This window comes from Nilaparvata lugens, chromosome X, assembly GCF_014356525.2.
Source record: "Nilaparvata lugens isolate BPH chromosome X, ASM1435652v1, whole genome shotgun sequence".
Lineage (NCBI taxonomy): Eukaryota > Metazoa > Arthropoda > Insecta > Hemiptera > Delphacidae > Nilaparvata > Nilaparvata lugens.
Genome location: NC_052518.1, coordinates 9,821,992 through 9,846,178, shown reverse-complemented (window position 1 = coordinate 9,846,178; position 24,187 = coordinate 9,821,992). Strand labels below are relative to the sequence as shown.

Sequence of the window (24,187 nt, the reverse complement as noted above, 5' to 3'; positions counted from 1 at the left end):
CTAGAATAATCACAAAATATTTTACTGTTAAAGCTGGTAAAAAATGCATCCAAAATTCACCAAAGCAATTAGAATATGTTAATTAAGAAAAAAAAAATTTATATTACCCTTTTTAAAAACATTTCTATAAAACATAACATCTAGTTTCAGGTTTCAAGCCATTTTCAAGTTTCTTTTTCAAAAATGAATTACTATTTCCAGTATACAAATATTTTCAAATTATCTTCTTCCAGAATGAATTTTGGAAAAAACTTGAAAATGGCTTGAATGCCGAAACTAGTTGTGTTTTATGTAAGTGTTCATTTAAACATGTTTTAAAATAGGGTACTATGAAATTAGTTCTTTATTAATACAATTCAAGTACCTAGCCCTATTGAAATACTCTAAAAAAAATCGGGAGTGGAAAGTATTTTGCACAACTCCGATTACAAAAATTAATTTCAAATAAGAAAAACTCTAAGCCTAGGACACAGAAAGAAGTTATTAACACAAAATATAAAAACAATATGTTTTTAATTAAACAAAATAAAAATAAGAATCGACGGGAGGATTCCTGAGTTGCAATTGTAGTTCTTCTACGATGGAAAAACAAGAAATAATGATTGTATGCGTCGTAATCGCACATCTAAAAATTATTATTATTTACAATCATAAACAAAAAATTCTAATCCACCAATTTCATACGTATCCTCGTATGATTAGCATAAACTTAGGAAATAGAATGACTAGTATGTTTAATATGACTGTAAGTCCACATATAAGTAGTTATATTGCATTATGGAAAACTTACATGACGAATAATAATGGAATGTGGAGGCTTTACACATCAAACATTGTTATTTACAATCATAAGCAAAAGAATTCTAATCGACCAAAACATTCTTATTTACAATGTTAAGTCCACCAATAGGATAGATGTTGGTATGATTAGCGTGTTAGCATAAACACGTCTAATGGTGGGGGGGTAAGGATGGTGGGTGGTGGTCAGCGCGGATGAGTCGCCTCAACAAAGGCGGCAGTGGAGGTGGAATCACTGCAATAAACGGCGGCGCTGGTATCAAGCTAAATGATTGTAAATCTTGCATAGCTTTAATCAGTGCGGCTTCCTCAAGTGGCATTTCCTCCTGTCCATCCTCTAATTCAATTGGAGCCAGGTAAGGTTCCACCTAAAAATAAAAACACCATTTTATTCCACTCAACATCAATTGAAAAATCAATTCAAAATATTATTCATATGGATACGATTTTGATATTCGTTCTCTCACTAAACATTAGTATTTTATACGCATACTTTGTTCAAATTTCGAGTATTATTATCATCATCATCTGTCTCTAACACTATACACTATAAAAATAGCATAAAAAATATGATAATGCATAAGCTATGACGAGTCATGGATTATATTTCTACCAAATTAATGGCCTAGGGCAATTTAGCAACGGTGCCGAGTTGAAAAAGAATGGAATTCAGTAGAGACGAGGAGAGCAAACCAATGTTAATAAGATGCTGAGTGAATGCCGCCGCCACTCGAGTGGTGACAGGCACAGATGTGTGAGGTGGCGCCACCATTCATCCTGCTTTCTTATTTTACATGGTTGGTCTAATTTATTAACGGGGCAGAGTATTCGTTCAACAAGTAGGCTGGCTACCTTCTATGACTATCTCTTGAGATACTGAATCAAATGGCCATTGTTGGGCCATTCACTGGGTCAGGCTCATACAAAGTCACAAATCTCTAAATTTAGAGGAATAATAAAAAGAAAGACAGATAATTTTAATCTCAATTAATTGGCATTGTGTAATAAATGAAGATGATTCATCTCATGATAATTTATATGGTAAATCTCAAAATGAACAATGATATTTTAGATCACTGGATTAAAATTGGACAAGAAAAGACAGGACACATGACCTAAAAACGTGCCGAACATCAGACAGCACTCATCTTGGACCAGACCTCTGCGCTGCGCAGGGAATCATTTGGAAATATCAAAAATGTATTGATTTACTCGAAATATTTGCATAACGACAAAGGAGCCATGGCAGTTGAGTAATTATTATATTGTGTTAATAATTTAGTGATGGAAATAGCCTAGTTGTTGACTATTATTACCTGCACTGGCGCTGGTTCATGAGTCGCAGCCGATGTCGAAGCAATTGCTTCGTCTTCTGAAAATCACCAAGTTGATGATTATTTTAATATTTGAATAGAAATCATAGAGAGATATACAACACAGGAAGGTAGTTAATGAAAGTGGTCCCTAAACGGTCAATATTATCCTTCATTGTAGATTTTATTATTTTCAACTTTTCGTCAACCACGCAATAATATTGCACAATCTATCAATATCGTATACAAACACAGATACACACAAATACTATTTGGTTTATAAAACAGCGCTATGTCTTGAAAAAGTATTGATTTATGCGTCCACCGTTCGACCCAATCATGAGTCAATAATACTAGTGAGTAGTCTATAGATTCTATATTATTAACTGTATTCGTTTTTTCCCTTCTGAATAAAAAATTAGCTTGATGTACTATTATTATTATTTTAGCGTATGAAAGATGCACGACACATATATATCAAGAAGTCTCAAATTCCTACAAGTACACTCTATATTTGCAATGTGTTTGGTGTTGTGTTTGCCAGGAGAACATAAAAAAGTTTGTCTGACCGCTAGAGGGCTTTCTTGGACCGCAATAGTAAAAGGAGTGCGGCTAGAAATCAGGGCACGACTCCAGGCGCCTAGAAGGACCTGGCTACGGTGACAACTGCTACTCAATAATCAATTTATTGCCAAATACAAGAAATATTTTTACAAAAAAATCATTAAATTACAATAGATTTTGGCGTGACTGGAAAAAGAAGCCTTGAGCTCCAGCCACAAGTTCTAAAAATAAGAAATACATTTTATAATCTAATAGCATCAGTACAAATGATACAATTCTGGGTGTTTACTAGATTATTCAAATTGGTGTTTACTAGATGCTAATGAAGTAAAATTAATATTGAAAGCATTTACTACAGTTGGCCGTATATTATAAGAGATTGTGCGACGGGTAAATTGATGTGTATTTTTATTAATAAAAAAGAATTAAATTTTCACAAAATTGAATTTACTACTCTCCCATCTTTCCTAGCTAACCCCTCCCTTCAGGCACGGCCTTTCACCTCCTAAAAAGGGAAGATTTTCTGTACCGTGGTGTACCTAGAGGACACCACCCGGTGCCGTTAGGTCACAGAAGACCACCAGGAGGCCAGTCGTCCCCAAGAGGACGCTCACCCGGCTGTTCCAACCACCGACCGGCCAACACCACACCAGGAGCTGTATTCCCTACTCCGGCCCTTCCCAGACGCCGGATTTTTTAGCGATACCATATGGTAACAGTGAGATAAAAATCATCTGTTGAGGCCAAAAGTATGATAAATCTTATGAATTACTAAGAATACATCCGGAAATAATCATTATTTGAAGAAAATTAGCCTAGAATTTTTCCTTACTGAAAGTGTAGATATATGACATCCATAAACAAAAAAATCAAGTTGTTTATTATTCATGTAAGTTAGATTTTATTTAGAATTAATCAAATGTAACCGCGCCATATTTTATCAACTTTTTGTTTGCTCTAGGAAGCATTGGCTTCTTAACTAGCTAGTACTGTAACTGGCAGGCTCGGGCATTCTCTCACAGACTATTCGAGGTACTGTATTTGATTTGTTTTTAGGTAATTATTTTTCATTGTTATCCCTCAGGTTTTCCTTAGCCTATGTTCGTCTCCTTCCTAAACTCCATACTAGTCGACAATCAAAGTAGATTTATATCACTGTTGATAAATTCCAACCTCTAATCTCTAGAAGTGCAACAACTGGTCAAAAATCTTACTCATTATCCCACTGCTTGTTGAGTGTGACCATACAGTAAGGCTAGAGTAAAAAAGGAATATTCCTGTCAAATTTCATGAAAATCTGTTGCCGCGTTTTGCCGAAAATGCATCACATACCAAAAGCTAATCCCGTCGATTTAAGACGTAACAATGATCGACGTCTATAAGACAACGAGGCCAACCACTTGCCTTCAAAACCTTCAAGGCACAGTTTAGCATAGAATGAAATTTAGTTAATGACAATGAATTTAGAGGAAACCATAGCCTATCGAACATTTTAATAAATCAATTATTATGAAAAAGCCATCAAGTTATTAGGCATCTAACTAACCTTGTTGGATGATGGAATCACAAATCCATAGTGGTCTCAAGTAGCTGTTCATTGCACCAGTTTTACTGCTGCAAATCTCGATTTGATTCAAGTAGAATCTATTCCACTTTGAAGGTGAAGAGGTATAGGACGTGTACAGCTTCACACCCCGCACCTGAAATCAATAGATATTCACGTATTGGTGCCTGCTGGTGTATAGTCACCCTAAAAGTTTATTATAATACTCGTAATTTCGTTTAAAATTCTACTCGAGAAGTTGCGTGCTGTGTGCAGTTAGTGATGGTGATGTTTCCCATTCAGCAATAATGACAGGAAATATTAATATATCCCAAGTACGAAGGTTATGTTTAATAGATGTGAGCAATTTTGCCAATGAAAAGTTGAAGAGTGTTTGGGTAACGTAGGGATGCTTCGATAAGGTGATTCAGATTGACGTAGATCAGTGACTGCTACTCAGTTTAATTGACAACCGCTTGACGGCTATCTTTCCCGCCAAACAGTGTAGTCAATGTAGTGTTTCTAGTCTGAAAATTCCCTATCAAGATCGTGGATTGTTTTTCACATGCAACTGATGATATGCACTGTTATTTCATGTAGAAGGTAACGAGCACTCATTCAATAGGCAATCAAATGTTGACAATTACCTTACAAGAAATAGAAATGATCTAATTATAAGTGAACATAGAAGAGTAAAATTTGAAAAAAGTTCAGCATATATGAGAATATATACTCGGAAGGTACTTCTGATACAGTAGTATCGCCACTTCTGATACAGTAGTATCAGAAGCGAAACGGATAAGGCAAGGTTCAAAATCGAGTTGAAAAGTATATAATAGAGTTTGAAACATAGTTTTAAATAATTTTATCGGGGGAATAAGGAATAGATATTCCTTGGTGTTGTTTCTTTTTTTGTTGTGTTTCTTTCTATCTTTCTCGGTTATATATTTTAGAATTGGAGATATTGTTTAATGTAGGCAGATGACGCATTCATGTACAATATACATTGCAAGTCATGAACAGAGAGATTGATTGAAGTAGCTTCTAAGTTGAGAAAAATCACTAATTAATGTATTTAATCTCAAACAGACGTGGATATAATCCATACTTGAATAAGGATCAGTTTATAGTCAAGCAATTATAAAACTCGACCAAGTTTTTAAAAAATGAAACGTTTACTTCCAAACTATTATAACTACCGAATACAAGAATTTGGGAGTGATTGTGTACAACTGACTACTCATTAACATCAAATGAAAACATTACATAGTCAACAAGACAATATAACAAGAGTTGAGTATTGCTAATATTTTCTATCAACTGATAAAAAAACGAAAATATAACTAATAGAAAGAGCGGAAATTACAAAAACAGTTTTGCCTATTAATAAAAATATGTAATTTGTTATCGATAGAATTGTGTACCTTGAACAAGCGTCTCTTGCAAGCTGCCTTGACTTGTTGGCCATCCCGGAGTGTCAACACCAGTGTATTGAATCGCACATGTCTCGAGAATAGCACTTGTCCGAAATGGGAGAACCTACGCACAACTGCGCTAATGTAATCGTCCGTGAAGCAGTCTTCTTGAGCATCGACAGCCTTACAAAAACAAAAACCATTATAATATCAGCTCAGAACCATATATTATTTCAACTTGAAGCCGGTTTACACAATAGTGTTTTACGATATCTTGACTACAGGAATGTGTCTCTTCAGCTAACATCTCACTTGTATCAACAAATTTATCAAATCAGCGCTTGATACAAGTCATGTGTCGCACAAGACCGGTTAATACTGGGTTTTCGTTTGTGCGTAAATGCCGTCGTCGACCACGACAGGGAGAGAATCTCAGATTGGGTAGATTTCAATTTGTCTACATAACCTAAAAGATTATGTTCAATTATGCTTTAATTGAGCTTATACTTTTTTAAACTTTTAAATGGCAATATGTTGATATAATTAGAAATGTTTAATTCTTTAATAATAAACACAAATAATGAAAATCTATTTGATCAGCTGTTTTAGCACACTTGAAATTTGGACAATATGAATGTCAACAATGCTTGTCGTCGTCGACTAGGGAAATTTACGCACAAACGAAAATGCACCTTAAGCCTCGTTTCCATTTGCACAAATTAAGCGCTGCAACTGATTAGAGAGATCGAAAGACGGCATCTTGTAATAATGGAAACATTTCAACTCTGCTGCTTCCCTGCAGCTTTTGCGCCGATTCACTCTGCTTGGGGTATCACCCACCAATTGAACTCATGTCAGTTGATGAAGATTCATAAATGCTTATCCAGGGTTTTCATTTGAAACATTCGGTCAAGCCAATTTTCTCAAGAATAGTATAGTATAGTATATTACGCTACAAGCACAGAAAGTTAGTGTTTACGGCATGAGGATAGTTTCCCGGGCGAGGCTTGCCGAGCCCGGGAATATGTTATCCGAATACCTTCCTGAGAGTTCCGAAAGTTCACCTTTCTGAGAGAGTCGCGTACGATATTTTTCGCCACACTACAGGTATAGCTGACGCCAAAAAGTTGGGCGGTTTCGTGGGTCTCTTGTGCGTTCCAACAGCTGATTTTTAAATCAAAAGAGACAATAAATAGATGCATTGCATCAGCTGTGAGTAGGTTACACCATGTGACCCACGAAGCCGCCTTACTTTTTGGCATCAGCTAAATAAGAATAATAAATTGAATAAGAATGTTTTATTAGGGGGGGGGGGAACTTTGATGTCTCATATCTCAAGAACCAGATGTCGTAGGGTACTCAAAGTGGGGTGGAAATTTCCGATCTCACCCTTCTGAACACAATGCACTACATGGCACAGTTGTCCAAACACATTTTCAAAAAAGTTAGAATAGCAGTCTCACCTTTCTTAGTTCCATGTTAGCGGCCGGAAAGGGTACAGAAACCTGTTCTGACGTCAGACGAGAGTCGTTTGCAAACATTGTCTTTCAGATCTACGTAGGGACTAGAAAACAGCTGCTTTCTGTGGAGTGTGCCGAAAATAAATATTCATATGACTTTTTTGGTGGGTGGGGAGTTGTTGACGGAAGTTCCACCTCGCCTGAATATATAATTTAAGCCGTCCATGGGCCTTACGACTGTCATACTTCATATTACCTTCTGAAGAATGTGGTGGAGCTTCTGCTATTTTGCCAGAAACGAGACTCATGATAGTTGATAGGGCTTATGAATAACTCTATTAAATAGAGTATTAGAGATAGAGCTCTTTAGCTCTATGGAGATACAACTCTATCAGTTAAAGATAGGTTATATATAGAAGAATATCTAGGGTACGAATTAGTTTTTATTGTATTCTATTGAATTTCTGCAGGGCCAATCCTCATGGTATAAGGACCTAAGGTTTAAAATTAAAAGTCAATCCGTTAATTAGGAATCAAGATATCGCGTTCAAGGACACGAAATATCAAGGACACACACACACACACACACACACAACACAGGCTAATAGCAAAAAACAATTTTTTCAACTCTGGTACCTTGAAACTTATAGAAATCTTCAAGGGCGAGGAAAGCAAAATAGAAAGCACACTCACAAAACATGTGAAATGTGTTGTGTTGATCGAAGTAATTGATTGCATGTGTTGCCGCAATACGAGTACTTATAGTACAAAAATGAAGCCTTTGTGCTGTGCTGTGCATATGTGCGCCAACTATTATGTAGAAACTAACTATGCTCACCTTACATTGCAATCAAACTTCATTCTATTGTGAAATTAAGGTAACTCCTGGCATGTAGGTATATTTGTGCAGATCGATTCAGGAGCGGCATATTTTAAAAATGAAAAAAAAGACTGATGAATAAATAAAAATAGTTACCTGGATAGTGAAAGTGGCATCGGGTGGTCCAAGATCATTGATGACGCGATCAAACACTTCGGATCGCTTCTCTTTGTCAATTTGCTGAATGTCGATTTCGATAATAGAAATGACAGGTCGATGGTCGCTTTGGACCAGTTCGGCTCTACCGTAGAACAGACATCTACCTTGACTCCATCCAGCATCTGAAACATTTCAATCGATATCAATATGAGAGAACGATTCATTCAAACTACAAGCTCTTCTAAGACAATGTTTTGGAACTTGTCCACTTCAATCATGTAAAATCAATACAAACTTTATTTTCTGTTCTATCCTATATATGGTATCCTATTAATAGTGAATCCATTTAAAATTACCACAAGTCATTATCAAGAGGGGAATTGTGCAACGTGTTAATTGACAGACGGCAGCATTCTATAAAGAGGATATACAAAACAGTCACCTACAAAATGTCATATACCTGAAAAACACAGGAGATATGGCAAAAAATAGTATCCCAAGAAGAGTTGACAATTCTTACAAAGTGAAAGTAAATGACCGATTTAATCTTATATATACTTAAAACTTACTTTTTATTTCAAAACACAAAAACTTCTTGGCTAGTAATCGACTAACTCTCACGGAAAATTCTTCTCCAAATTCAATCTTCAATTGGTTCATTGTTAATAGGAAAGCATATAAATTACAAGAAATAACTCAAGTTTCAAGAATAGATTAGCCCTTGTACCATAATATTGAATACTAAGTATTTGTTTTCAATTTTAATTGTATAAAATCATAAGTCACTCAAGTAAGCATGAGTAACATTACTTGAAATAATACAGCAACTCGTACCTACACACAGGCTTTATGGTATATCTAGGCACGTCTTCATATGATTGATTTCTAATAAATTGAGACAATTGTAAACCTGTAATGATGTGTATAAAATAGGGAATAAATTCTGTTGCATTAATTCACATGTAATCAATAAATTCCTACCATGTTCATAAAACTGCTTCTTCCTCCTCCATAGAACTCTGTCAGTCCATGCAGGCGATGTTTCCATGTCGCTAGTATCGTACTCCAGAGAAAATGGTTCGTACTTCGAAGTTGGGTCGAAGTTGATATGGCCCTCTAGGAAATTTGGAAAAATTCTCCCAGATTGTTGCTCTTTCTGTAAATCAATGATAGAATATGAAAATCGTGATTAAATAATTCCAACTGAAATGTTTGTGCTTCACCAAAAACTGATTAATTGTTATTCCCACGGAATTTCTGTGAGGAAAAGTTTCTCCCTCCAATAAAGGTAATTAGAATAATTATTATAGAATTTCGTTGAAAAAATAGTTGACATTCATGCATCACCTGATTAACATTGGTTTGCTATCCTTGTTTTAGAAAAACAGTAGATAGGTCTATTTCTATCCATTTCCAATCCGAACCGTTGCTAAATAATGTTTGTAGGCTATTCAGAAATCTAATAAACAAACAACATATTTTATCTCAGTCATAAAATGTATTGTTAAATCATGAACAATAAATTTTCTTGATGAATAGAATATGGTTGAGTTACAAATCTTCTGAATATGGGCTTACAAGATGAAGTAGAATCCATACCTTCGGACAGCCTTCTTTCGCCTTTCACTTTTTTAAACTTGTGTGAGTGTAATTTTCATTCGACCAAAATGCTAAATCTTATCAAGTGATAGAAAATATCCATGATGAACCTTAAGCCTGTTTTGAGATTTGAGTTTGATTCAACAGTCCTCAGAGCAATGAGCGCATGGTACAATCGTTTTTGAAGTTTCATTTGCTTATCCCACTTCAAATTTGCCTACAGTTCCATCCCCAGAAACCTTGCATCCAAAACAGGACACTACAAGCTCATCATCGATGAGTCATTCTCATTTTCACTTCATCTAACAGAGAACTAACGCTATGAGATTGGTTCTACTTAGATTTAGCCAAAGTGAATTTTCTGTGAACCATCTGTTGATTCGTTGCAAAGCCTTTTTCCATACTGCTAATCATTGCTTTCATCTATTTATTCCTCATAACATTACAAAAAAAATCAATAGACTATAGAATATACACCGTATTCATGAAACAAAATAAAGAATTAGCAGCAAACTACGTGCCCAAAAGAGCAAGCTCAAGCTTACGCTTATTGATCTGCCGATTTCCAGCTGAAAGAAACAAGTAAAGTCTATTCCTACAATTTACTTGGAATGATATTCTAGAAATATTAGATGTATAATACTAAAACGGTGATTACCACAAGCTGATCTTGAGCAAAAGCAGCTAGTCGTTTGCCCTCATTGAGACACTTCATAATGTCTTCTCGGCTCATGTCAACGCGGTAGTTGAAGTCGCCGCACCAGAATACATAGTCATGGCTGTTTAGAGATCGTCCCTGTAAAATCGCAGACAAATTTCAGTATTCACTATTCAAATTAGAATTAGCCAAGTTTATCACTCACTTCATATGCTCCAAATCAACGTTTGGGAAATAATTGACAAAAGTGATACGGAGCAGAACACAAAACTATAGGTCCAAGCAATTAGGAGATCATAAATTAATGATTATCAAGTCATATTTCGATACAAACCAGCTGTTATTTTTGACAACAAATGACAGTTCATCAACTAGGATTTCAACACAAGTTCAAAAGCCTGTCATGCCTTTTGGTAGTTTCAGAATAGAGTATTTCAGTTTATGTAAACTTAGCACATCCAAATATTAGAATTGAAAATAATGAATTTAGAAATATTAATCAAGACTTTATCATAGCTTCAGAACAGATGTGACAAGATATTCGATCAAGTCATCAGGTGTGACTCGAGTATCTCCTGTTGTGTGTCTTAAAGGCTTAGAGATTTAACCGATAATTCTCCAAACTGCACAACATTTATTTCAAGTCCTTTAACTTCAGTGCGTTTTACTGAAAATTAGCCCGTTTTAGTTCATGTCTGTAACTAAAGCTTCTTTACATATTTAAATATACATTTATCATGAAGTATTGATTCATTCTATACTTATTGTAAGCTATCAAAACACAATTATTTAAAGCTAATACAGACTAATTTATCCAATCAGGCATCCTTTTTAGCTTTTCTACGTTCGGTAGCCTAATATTGCAGAAAAAATGAAATCGCCGTTAGAAAGCAATAATATTTTCCTAAAACAAAAATCAGAACTTCAGACCATGACAAAAACTTTGAATTTATCCTGATGCAAGTTATTATCTGAAATCAACCGTTTCCCTGGCACTAGAATCAATTACATTAATATCAAAGTCACCAGCTACAACAAAATTTTTAAATTCATATTCAGTTGGACATTTGGATAGTGACGTTAATAGACTGTCAAAGCTGGCATCACAGCTAAGCCTAAATTGTCGTTTGGTAACCGATATCTGCAATATTTCTATTGAATACTGTAGTCCTGTAATGAAAAATTAAAGACATTTATAAAAAATAAAAACATTAAAGATATCTTTATAAAACATTTTAAAGATGATGGTTTCTTGATCCACTCCGAAGTGCGATGTATTAACACACTATTTTGATGTTTTAAATGAAATGCCGTCAGTCAATTGATTGTCTAAAATAATTGACATGTTGTTTGAAACATAAGAAACATTCTACTCACAGAAAATGACATTTGGCTGGTGATTTTATCGAGTTGAGCGTTTGTTTGGGCTACCTGCGATGGGCCAGCGGCGACTAAATGAGCGCAAACAAACGCCACCGATGAGCTGTACACCGTAAATCGTACCGCCACTGCTCCCTTATTCCCTGTAATGGTCAACCAATCTTATTACATATACACATCTAATCACACTCATTTTCATTTCTTTCGAGTATTTCCCTCGAGCAGTTACTACTCTTGATGGCAGACTCAAACTGCTGTTAAAACCTTCTTTGTGAATAACTCTCTAGCTTAGCTAAAAAAAATTATAAGTTGAATAATTCTTATAGTTTCTTTCAACATTCAAATCTGATCAGCATTCTGCTCCAAAGTCAATTCATAAGGAATTTTTTGGTGGCAAGTCCCTTGTGGGAATGTCCCACCTTGCCTCAATAATTCAGGCAGTCAATGGTCCTTACGACTGTCATACTTCAGCGGGGACCGACAACTTAACCTGCCCATCCGATAACATTCTGTTCTAAATGTGACCGACAAGCTTTCATGCTTGCTTCTTATTGTATGTAATTCGTAGGCCAAGCTTTGACTTGGAAGTCACCTCTAAATAAGTTTGACAATAGTAAGATTTCAGATAGAATATAAGTGTCCCTTATCTGTTTCGAGTTTTACATAGTTTACGTGATGATATTTGACCATACACTTCACTTTACAGTAGCCTACTGCAGGACATTAAAGACAACTTGAAATCTCCTTCAAGCACAGAACACTCCAATATGCTTACACATTTGACGGCTACAAATACTCAATTTTCTTAAACTAATCAGATTGAGAATTAAAATATCACCAAGTTTGAAAATTGTCACATCATTGTCGATCCATATTCCACACGAACTAGTTTATATGGAATTCAAATAGTTTTTTATTACCACAAAAAATACATAAGTAACGTTTTACATATTAAAAAAGTATGTGGTGAGAAATTAGTTTTCACAAATGTGTAAAACACTTTCCATGACTCTGACACATGATAAAAAAGTGAGAAATATATGCATGTAATTTGAAGTAAACTAACCACCAGTGGCGCCTTCTAGTCCCGTTTTCACCGAACCCACGTCCACATCTCGTATGTATTGTATGAGGCGAGGTTTGACAAAAATGTACAAGCAGACTCCAAGCAACTGCACATAGGTCAGAATTGTGTATTCCTCATCCCGACAAATCACTCTCAATAGATCTCGCCCCCATTCTTTCGCATTTTCTGCACTGTAAACAGACCAAAATACGGTAGAATATTAGAGCGCTCGTTGAAATATTTGTGAACGATAGTAATACTTGAGTTGAATTTGCCTGCAACTGTGAATTCATTTTTTAACCACAATAAGAAACAAAAATACAAATAATACAAAAACAACAGGCTTCATGGTGGGGGTGTTCCGGTAGAATGAAAGAAGAAAAATTACCTAGCCAACTACGGTTTCTCATGCAATAGACAGAGGGTTACGACAGATGAACTGTTGCTGTATGGATTTACAATTCAACTCAAAAATACTTTTTATGTAAACTTATGTTAATTAGAAATTTGAGTAAAAGGTGAATTTATTGAGATAGTCATAGCAATACGAAATCGGTGTCCCACACTATTGACATGACAATCCCACACTATTGACTACATGACAATAATGCAATTCATCAATGTTGTTTTCCATCACGAACTGCTTATTATTAGTAGATAGAAAATTTAGAATGTAAACTTCATCACATTCAGGGCATTTTAGCTTGTATACTTCTGGGGGTGTGAGTTTTCTGTTGTCCTGAATCTTTTCTCTTTTATTGATTTGCGTGCATGTTTTATTTTTTGTCGCAGGAATATACAAGGTGAAATGCCCTGAATGTGATAAATTTCACATTGGAAATACAGGCCGTTCTTTCAATCAAACATACAAGCAACATATTCAACGACTAAAAACAAAAACAGAATCTGCATTTGCCGACCACCTAATACAAGAAAAACACAAACATAAATACCAACCTACAAATAATACACATAAAAAACAAAGGACCAGAACTAGACACAATAGAACAATTTGAAATATACTCCCAATTTAAAAGCAATAGACAATGCATATTAAACGAACAAACCAACTTCAAATGCCACATCCTCTTTGATTAGCTTCTCAGCCATAACAAACCCAATAGACACCAATAACAGCACACTAAAAATTGCCATCCTATCCTTCCAGTTGTCTATGAGTACAACCAACAAGATGGCGGACCTGTCGAAAGATCTCGTTGTCACAGTGAGTGGTTAATTCATTTATTGTAAAATAATCTGTCTGCTAGTCGTTCTTTTTAATAGCAAAAATAACTCAATTCATTTTTCTATTTTCGAAGTAAAAAATACTTTACAAATAAAAAATCTGGTGTGGTACACACACATTCACATGACTTTCCTTGTTCATTGCAAGCCTCATTCTTAAACGAGAATAATTTAGGGGAATAATAATATAATGACGATTGGCGGCTACATATTCAAAACTACGATCATACTATTATATATAATCGTTTTCAGGGTACATTTTCCTTTGTGTAAATTGTGAAATTCGATGATTCTTTAAAAGTTGTCAAAGCAGCTATTCTACAGATGAAATATCTCGACTATGTGTAAACTGCTTTTGAATAAACTGCTCTACCTACATCATGCACGAGAAGGAGATTACAGAGTCCATTTCTCAAGGATGGGGTGGACCCACTGTTAGTTTCCCAGGAAGGAGACTCATGCCAGTTGATAGAGCTGATAAATAACTATACAGGGTATGAATTTGACAAAAATCGGTCAAGTCATTTTTGAGAAAATCGTGATAGGAATTCAACAAAAACTATTTTTCTCATGAATATTACGGAGCTCCTGAAGTTTTCCCAGAAATGAGACTCATGTCAGTCGATAGGGCTTATAAATAGCTATCCAGGGTATAAATTTGAAGAAAATCGTTAGAGCAGTTTTCGAGAAAACCGTGAAAAACATGGATTTTTAGTAATTATCCGCCATCTTGAATTTCTTATTGTCGGATCCTCAAGGTATAAGGACAATAAGTTTAAAATTTCAAGTCAATCGGTTGATTAGGAATGGAGTTATCGTGTTCACAGACATACAAACACACACACACACACACAGACCTTGAAACGTATAGAAAACTTGAAATTATACCTTAATTTTTTTGGAAAGCAATACTTTCGTTACCCATGGTAATAAGGGCAAGGAAAGTAATAATATAATCAATGTGAATTGTTCCCTCACATTGACTCTAGAACCGTGCGCGGGAAAAGAGCACAAATTTATGATAGATTTATAAAATGTTAATGACATATGACAATTTTGCTCAACGAGGTTGATCACACCAATTTAGGGCTAGGATGACCTTCCCGTCTAAAAAAGATTGGCCAAACCATTTATCTTGTCCAGGTCCGAGGATGCCTGCTCAGCTCATTCCTGAAGACACCACAACTGTATCATAGGCCAACAGCAATATTCTTCCTTTTACTCTTGACTATTGTCAGGTTTTTAACATAGATCAATAACAGGACCAAGGGCACAGCCATCAACCACTCAATATGAATGTTAGCATGCTCGTTTTTTATGAAATTGATGGAAACATTTTGAGAGTGATTTTCCAAGTAACCAGTCAAGGGATTAGGCCTATATACCAGAATATCGGAGTTTAGTTGAGTTTTTGCCTGTCTATAGAAACGAATGCCTTTGCCAGGTAGAGAAATGTTATTATCAAGACACATTTTTTGTTGCCTACTTCTCATCTAGTGTTACTTAATTAATTCAAGTAACGCGTGTGATGTGCCCTTATCCTGTCTCAAGCCAAACTGTAAATATAGCAAAATATATAAAATAATGAACACATGCAAATAACAACTATAATGATATACGCACTTACCAAGAACTGTGGTCCAAAAAAGGGGAGAATTGGAATAATGGATTATGTAATGTATTTAATTAGTTTGGATGGTATTCCGTTTGAGCCGCTTCTCATGCGCCCACAACTGAGAAGCTGTTCCTGTAAGACAGGGCGCATGGTGCAACGCCTCATCGCCGCATGGTGCAACGCCTCATCACCGCATGGTGCAACGCCTCATCACCGCATGGTGCAACGCCTCATCGCCGCATGGTGCAACGCCTCATCGCCGCATGGTGCAACGCCTCATCACCGCATGGTGCAACGCCTCATCACCGCATGGTGCAACGCCTCATCACCGCATGGTGCAACGCCTCATCACCGCATGGTGCAACGCCTCATCGCCGCAAATTTTGGCTTGCCCGTTCACAACACTCTAAAACTTCCTTGGGTCACCTCCAGCTTAGTTTGATTTTCGTTTCTATAATAGCTATATTTGGAACGCTTTATGCCTGACTAGAGTATGTTTCGATATCTGGTATGCTATGCATCAAGTTGTATAAAGTTGTTTCATAAACAACAAATATGGTCCTGTCAAATAGTGGTTTTATACCTTCAAAACAATGGTTCCTATGGAAAAGGTTATCCAATAAGAGAGCGAAGGATTCACCTCTCGGCAATAAAATATAATGAATTACATACCTAGCGCTATCTATATCAGCAGCGTTCAAGTCTACGATGTCTTGCACTCCAATTGCAAAGATCTCTGTACCGAAGTTTGTAGGCCCAATTCTCAGATTTGGATTACGAATGGGACCTGCAAGCAAATGAAGATTTCAATTTCAAGCTAATGACTGAGAAATAATTACATGGCAAACAACTTTATCAAGAGGATCGATAATTTCAGTAAGTGTAAAACCAATTAAATAGGAATGATTATAAATATTGCAGCCTCAATCAACAAATAGACAAAAGGTAAACAATATATACTTTCCATTCTATTGTGATAAATATTCTGTATGTAAATATGTTCATCCTAAAATAATTAGATGACTGTTGACTGATCACTTGAGGAGCCGATTCTGCTAAATTATAGGCCTAATTTGAGCCAAGTAGTTTTCCTTCTTTTGAAATTCACTTGAAGCCGTAGGATTTCTCATCCCTCATTATCCTCCTTTCCAACCACGCATCATCTTCAGCAAAATAGGAAATTTGTATTTTTCAGCGGTTATGAAACTTACATGTGTCTTAACTCTACATCTAACTCGTCCATTGAAGACTCTCATTATAAAACGGTTATATAAAATGCTATTTTCATAGATAAAATTATTACACACCTGCGCATCTTCGTTGTTTGAATTTGTAACAATCCAAGAGCCAATCGGCCAATGGCACTAACTTGAATTCACTGCCTCCAAATTGTTTTCCTCCATTAACATTATATGTGCCAATGGAAATTCGCAATTTCCTGTTTTCTGTGTACATAGGCGAACGTGTAATCATCTCTCTTAAAACACGATATGGAGCTGTAACAACATAGAAGAATATAAAATGGTGACGAAGAACGAAGAATAGGGAACGACTGATTTAAGAGAAAGTTTTATTCAGTAAGTACATTTTTTTGTACTCATTTTCCATAATTTCAACTCTTTCCATGCATGAAATCAAGCCGGTAAACATTGTAGAACAAACAAACAGACATGTGATTTCTTTACAGCATACTATACTGTGAAGAAATCATATGTTTTCTTACAGTCAAGTATGTTTCCTAGTTCCGAAATAGGAACAGCAAAACTGCTACAAAAAACAGTCTTCAGCGCTCCAGGTGGAGTTTTGTCAACTAGAATCACAAAGGGCCCGTTCTGTGTACATGGAATGTGGTAAATTGTCAGATTCACAATTTACCAGGTGAAAAGTTCCGCTTTCCATGGGAAGAGTTTTGACAGATTCTGTACCAGAAACCAGTTCCAGTTCCAAAATCCTGCCCCACAGTCGAAGCGTGGTAAATTGTCCGACCTGGTACAGTTCCAACCTATTCCAACTATCTGAGCTCTCATTGGTCGATCATTGTAGCCTGCTTGCTACTCTGCGCATGTGCTGATAGTTTGTTTCTTTACCATAGAATTATGATGATTGATAACCATTCATTAAATGAATTTTTCTCTATGTAATGGAATAAATTAAATGCACACTTTTCTAGACGGTAAGTTTGTAAAACAGCCTTTCTTCATTCACGCAGCTAGTAAACGACACATTTTAGTGTAAATCAACTTTATATGTACCCGCCAAAAGCTTGAACCAACGATTTTGAAATGGCGTTCCATGGGAACATTTTACACTAGTCACGTGATGGAACAATTTACTGTACACACAACATACACAAAATTCCCGATTCGGAATTTGCAAACTAGGTTATGTTTATAGAATGCACGTAGTAACTTCAGCACAAGCAGGTAATGTTTTCTATTTCCCAATAAATTATTCTTTCCCGTTAAACTATTATGACAAAAAATTGTGTACGTTACTTGGCTGTGAATGTCTCCTGCAGGGCTCGAATGAAACATCATTCCCGGCCTTGCAAACTGCCACTTCCTGTCCTTGTGACGTAAAATACTATTGCGATTTAAAAGTTTTCACAATGCAAATAACATTGAAAATTTTCGAATTTGAATCACTTTCCATATTTAGATCAAACAATCTGTATACTCTACTGTAAAAACAAATTCACCAATTCGATGTATTGCAATATTTGAAAAGAACATCTTTCAAATATAGTCTGAGCAAACCTGTCCAGTGACAGGACATGCATGACGAACATGTTTGTACCTATAGCCGCCTACATGCACATCATGCATGTTTTGACATCAGCCAGAGGTTTCTAACATTAAATAAACAAACAATAACAATAAATAAACCACTGGAAAATGACAAATTATAATGATATACAAAAAATCGAAGATACAAAAACTGAACTTGAACAATAAATAGTGTTTCGCTGTGATGACACAACTGTCGTCAGTGGCCACCCTTACATTGCACAGCAGCAAGAAAACCTGTGAGACAATTGTGTGATAGAAAGAGCGAAAAGTATGGAATAGTGAGTTGCTGTGGAATATTCAAATGCAATAGTCATTACTGGTAGTCTGGTCCGATTAAGCCGTTCCAAATTAGTTGAAAGCGGTTATAACTCATACCTCGGTCACAGAATATATAAATACAGAATGGAAAGTCGGCTAGTATCATGATGCCAAAATCCGCCATCTTGAAAGAAAGTCTAGCATTATAATAGTAGCGGCAATTTTAATTTCTTACAAGATGGCGCAGTCACATGACGTGGTGTTGGTGCACTCAAGTCTTAGCGTCATGTAAAATGCATTGGTTGGATTGATAGTTTCCATTCTGTATGTATTATGTGCCTCGGTAGTCTGTACTTGAAATTTATTACTGATACCAACGTGAACAGATAGAAGGATTAACAAATCGAAATTTATCTGAAAACTCTCAACACCAGACCTGAGCCAACCAGGTCACACGATATCATTATTTGTAGATTAAGCCGTGAGCAAATTCATACCATAAAAAATTGAAGGTGCCAGCAGACATCTAGCTTTGTCAGCTAGCTCAGCAGCATCCGCATTGCCGAGTAGAAGATCAATTGCTGCTTGCTTGTTCGTGTCTGGAAGAGTGTCTTGTAATTGACTTTCGGCAGCAGAATGTGCAACATCCATCACCTGTACAATAATTAAAGATAGAAATTAAGCCAAAGATACGCCCAAGATAAGTGGTTTCACAGCGTTTTCCTAACGTTTTAATTCAAATTTGGTACACAGGCTCAGCTGAGGTTGAAAATGTTGTTATGGAGTTTTGAAATAACGTAAAAACCGCCCGAAATCGGCGGTTTTATTTAGCTGGAAAGAGCCTTCAAGTCTTATAACGGGGGGAAGCAAGCTCAAATGAAGAATGTAGGCGAGCGAAACGAGTCTGCTGTTATAAATTCTGGATCCAGAGCCGTTGGCCCAGGGGCGGAGCCCCTGGCTAGATGGATAAGGCGAGCGAAGCAAGCCCTGCCAGCTAGTAATATACAGATACTTATAAATTATATTTGATCAAAATTTCTTATTTTGTTAATGAACTGAACCAAACAGATAAACCAGTCTAAAAAGAAATGATTTTCTTAAAAAAATATTATAAATAATGTTTGTACCATGGTGTTTCCAGAGCCGGTAAAAAATCTGCTCAGTTCATTTAGATTGGCGGCCCAAAGCTGCTTAAATACTTGGCGGAAGCTACTGAGCATGTGATCTTTGTTCTGCAAATGGAGCACACCCAACACCTCCAGCTGCTTCTCAAGCATCTGTGAAAATATCAAACATGTTTTAAGAAAAAGTCACACTTGGATCCATCAAAAATTATTGTTGTGCGATAATTCAGGATAGAGCAGTTGAGGCAGCATCTTTACTATACACAAACTATTTAGTTGAATGCCTTCAACAGAACAAGTAATTGAGGCTCTGTATTTAATTGATAAGTAAACTAATAACCGAACCTCATCATATTGACATTTGACCAGGTGTCACACTCTAGCAAGCCCCATTTGGCCAGTATTACATCAGTTTCTTATCCAAGTCTTTACAAGTTATCACATAATTTTGTTTTGTGTATTTACGCAGCCCATATCAGAGTTTTTTTCGAAGAAATCTATCTCTATATTATAGTAGATTTTTTATATTCCAGTGCAATAATGCAATTATATTGTTAAAATACTCATGGAAATCTAACTAACCATAAAAGTAGCATATATTGACAATTAACTACTACTTGTACTATAAATTCAAGTTTGTAAAGGGAGGAATGAAAATTATAGCCAGCTACTGTACACAAAAATATTACCTCAAGTGCAAAAAATGATTGTACATTATTAGTACGGTCTAGACAATCAAGGTCGTTAGTTCTTATTGTGCCATGTTGAATACTCTTTGCTTCGTACGCTCTTTTCCTGAAAACAAGCGAAAATAGAGAATTTTTTACTTCTTTTACTAGAGATTTTTTACTTCAAAGTTGCAATAAATACTTTCAAGTGAATTAATATGAATGATTTAATAGCAAAATCAATATGAAAAAAGGGATAAAATTGTGAGTTTTATATTTTTTCATATTACAAAAATATGTACATTTGATTAAAGAATTATGAGGAAATAGAATAAAAGTGTGTATAAGCAAAAATATAAAATATATTTTTCGGGATGTCGAACTGAAACTGTTTTTTTTTTTTTAGTTCAAAGCTGTTGCAATAGTTACTGATGAGAAAATTGATGACACGATTTGTTCATAAGTTTAAAAAAAGACTTGGAAGTTATAAAAAAGAGAATTGAAAGTTAATTACAAATAGATCAACAGATTAAAAAATAAAAAATGGATTAAACTTACTCATCATCCCAATGTATGAAATAAAAGCTGTGAGCTTGCATATGCTCATCAACTTTGCTCTTTAACTTGTTCAGAGCTCCCTCCACCCTGCTTTCTTCGTCGTAGTCAAATGATACGAAAGGAATGTCTTCACATTCTGGCAACGAGCAGTGATGAGCCTAAAACAAACATTACAATATTCAAATGCATCACTCACATTCATACAGTAGTTTTCTGTGATTCAACTAATCTTACCATACAATTTACCGTCCAACCAGAATTTAAAAAAAAAAAAAACAAAAGAAAAACATGAACACTACTGTATAATAAGACATTATAGGTACTAATAACGGACAATAAGAAACATTGAAGCCAGTTAAACACACATATCGATTATTGGACGTTGGATTTTTGCCGTCCTTATTATGAATTCCATCAGATTGAAGGGAACTTGACAAACATCATCTGTTTAATCTAATAGAATTTATAATAAGGACGACAAAAATCGATGTGTGTGTAGCTACTTGATAATAATTTATATTAAGACTTGAAACTAAAACTGTATTGGATCAAGAAAATAATCAAGGTGATTTTCTGATAAACTTCAACAGCTAAAATTCATTATCAATAGGAATTTTTAGAAAAATATAATTGATCATTTAATGATCCAATCTAATTATTGCGATTTTTCAAATAGATTTTACAGCTTGTATTTGTTTAAAAATAATGCATTTGATAATTGTTTAACCTGCTCATATATAAACATAATAACTAAGAATGTTCAATATAGAACAGAAAAAAGAAATGCATTTTTTACATTTTCAATCTTGGAAAAAATGATTACCTCAAATGCCTTGCTGAGTAGTGCTTCTCCTTCTTTACTAGGAGATTTGCTCAAAAGATTGACAAATATCAGATGACCGTATTTTCCTTTCAGATCCATCACATGCTTCTGATAAGGTATGATAGTAGGTATGAATTCCCTTGAAATCCTCACTTTTTCTGATCCAGCCTGGAAAATTCAATATTTTACTAAATAATCAACGTAGAACTCTACTGATCATTCCGTAAATAAGTTTGGTGGAGCAGTTTTTCGAAAATCGTTGGTCTGAGTAATTAATGAAATAATAAGTGTCATTAGAAAACGTGTTTGCGGATAGGAATGTGCAACAAGCCTTTTGGCTTCACAAAACTTGATGATAATCGAGGATATATTCTGTCTCAACCAAGACACAATCAAATTTAGGAGGAAGCATTAATGCAAACAATAAGATACATTTTTAGATTGAAAGGCGGCCGGCCATACAAGCCAAATGAACAAATTACAAATTTGACAACAAACCAAACACAGGTCAAGGTGAAATTATACACAAACCACATTAATGTGATGAAGCACAAAATGTAAAGAAAAACACTAAAATTTTCTAAAAATCCGATAATACAATTAATAATCACCAAGTACTATATGATAATTGAAGTTCGAATTACTGAAATATACAATTGGACGATAAGTCATTTCAATAGTTGAAAGCAATTCTTTATTCTTTAAATAAAAATTTATGAAGGAAAATGAAAACTCATCTCTTCACAAGTGAAATTTTGTTGTATACCAAACATGATATATAGGAAACACGATACAGATAGGTGAAAACACTTAGAAGCTTACATTTTCTGGAAATTTTCGTTTGAAGCCAGCGAAAATTTCCAGAAAATAATGTAACTTTTTAGGTGTTCTCACTTATCTGTATCTTGTTTCCTGTTTAAATTAGTATTATAAAGCTGTAAAGTGTTTTCTGTTATGTGCTACAGATAAGATATGTATAATATGTATAGATAAATAAATAAAATAATTTATAAAATTGGAAAATGCTAAAGTTAAAAATAGAAAATGAATAGAAGATGAAAGGTTACTCATGCATTCGTGCACCTAGAATAAAAATATGAATGAGATGCTTGATAAAATGTTTAAAGTGCATGATGAAAACAACAGAGCTATACATACAACTAAAGCCAAATAACAGTGGACTGGAGAACCCACAACACAATAACACACTTGACTGACAACTTGCTATATTCACTTGAAATGAAACTCACCAATCAAGAAATACTCCATTGTTAATAATATTGGCTGGCACGAAAAGAAGAAAAGTCTTAAGATGATGATTATAAGAACAACTTATCCACTGCAAGATGTCAACAATAAAATGGTAGCGCAACCACAATAGCATTGAACGAACATTGATGTTAGTTATCGCGCACTGACTAACATGATAGCAGTCTGATTAGCAATAACTTGTGAGCACGCAACCAATATTTCAATATTTAATTAATGTAAATTATAATTGATGGCAATGTTTAATGATATTGCATTTATCAAGAACCAACTTTCAACTATCTAATTTACAGCGTGTTTCTAAAATAGACCGGCAAACTTTGTGAGTGGTTTTCTAGCATTAAAATAAAGGAAAATGTCAATGAACATGAGTCATAGAATGCGTTATTAATGAGACAATAATCGCGGAAGATTACAATCTTCAAATTCTTCATTTTATAAACTTGTTGCAGTCTCATGCGGATACTTGATGATCATTTCTTAATTTAAATAAGTTGAGAAATCGAATAAAACCAATTAGAATAAAATAAAACCATAGAGAAAAGACAGCTAAAGCTCTCTTTTCACTATGATAAAACGTACCCAACCCACATAAAACAGGCAAAAAATAGCAAATTTGAGAAATCTCAATGAATACCATATGTTCAATAGAATACCATAAAAATTCAATATTACATTGCTCTTAAAGATATATTATTTATTGCGTATGTAGGTTTTTCGCCTGTACTTGGGTAATGGGGGTGATTGATCAAGTAATCAAACGTCCATGCTGCTTAACGGCGGCATTCCAAGTAAGAATATTAATAAATTATTCTAGACGAAAGTCTAGAGACCACAAAACCTGAAACATCTATACTCTATAGAGTTGAGTTGTCCTATGGGGGACAACTAAATACTAAAATGTCATGCTATTAGTATGTAATGAAATGAGTTGTTTTACATTATTGAGAACAGCTTACCAACTTATTTTCCTGCGTAATACACGAGTATACAAGTATTTTTTTCAGTAGAATAGGTGAAAAAATCTCTTTAAATAATTCAAGTAGCTGTATGCTAATGTTGA

The 24,187-nt window shown here is 35.0% G+C and overlaps 1 protein-coding gene across 1 annotated transcript in view; it reads right to left on the bottom strand.

Annotated features, from left to right (window-relative positions):
• Positions 1 to 359: 359 nt before the first annotated feature.
• LOC111059673 (synaptojanin-1) overlaps positions 360 to 24,187 on the bottom strand; it is a 132,625-nt gene continuing 108,797 nt past the window's right edge. Inside the window, exons 6-21 of the mRNA XM_039442376.1 lie at positions 21,856 to 22,023; positions 21,033 to 21,190; positions 20,496 to 20,601; positions 19,810 to 19,959; positions 19,180 to 19,336; positions 16,943 to 17,131; positions 16,308 to 16,422; positions 12,776 to 12,966; positions 11,707 to 11,852; positions 10,330 to 10,467; positions 9,054 to 9,228; positions 8,070 to 8,254; positions 5,643 to 5,816; positions 4,222 to 4,375; positions 2,115 to 2,170; positions 360 to 1,166 (exon numbers count right to left, since the gene is read on the bottom strand). Coding sequence (XP_039298310.1) covers positions 951 to 1,166; positions 2,115 to 2,170; positions 4,222 to 4,375; positions 5,643 to 5,816; positions 8,070 to 8,254; positions 9,054 to 9,228; positions 10,330 to 10,467; positions 11,707 to 11,852; positions 12,776 to 12,966; positions 16,308 to 16,422; positions 16,943 to 17,131; positions 19,180 to 19,336; positions 19,810 to 19,959; positions 20,496 to 20,601; positions 21,033 to 21,190; positions 21,856 to 22,023 — 2,478 coding nt within the window. The 3' untranslated portion in view covers positions 360 to 950. The remainder of the gene's footprint in view (positions 1,167 to 2,114; positions 2,171 to 4,221; positions 4,376 to 5,642; positions 5,817 to 8,069; positions 8,255 to 9,053; positions 9,229 to 10,329; positions 10,468 to 11,706; positions 11,853 to 12,775; positions 12,967 to 16,307; positions 16,423 to 16,942; positions 17,132 to 19,179; positions 19,337 to 19,809; positions 19,960 to 20,495; positions 20,602 to 21,032; positions 21,191 to 21,855; positions 22,024 to 24,187) is intronic.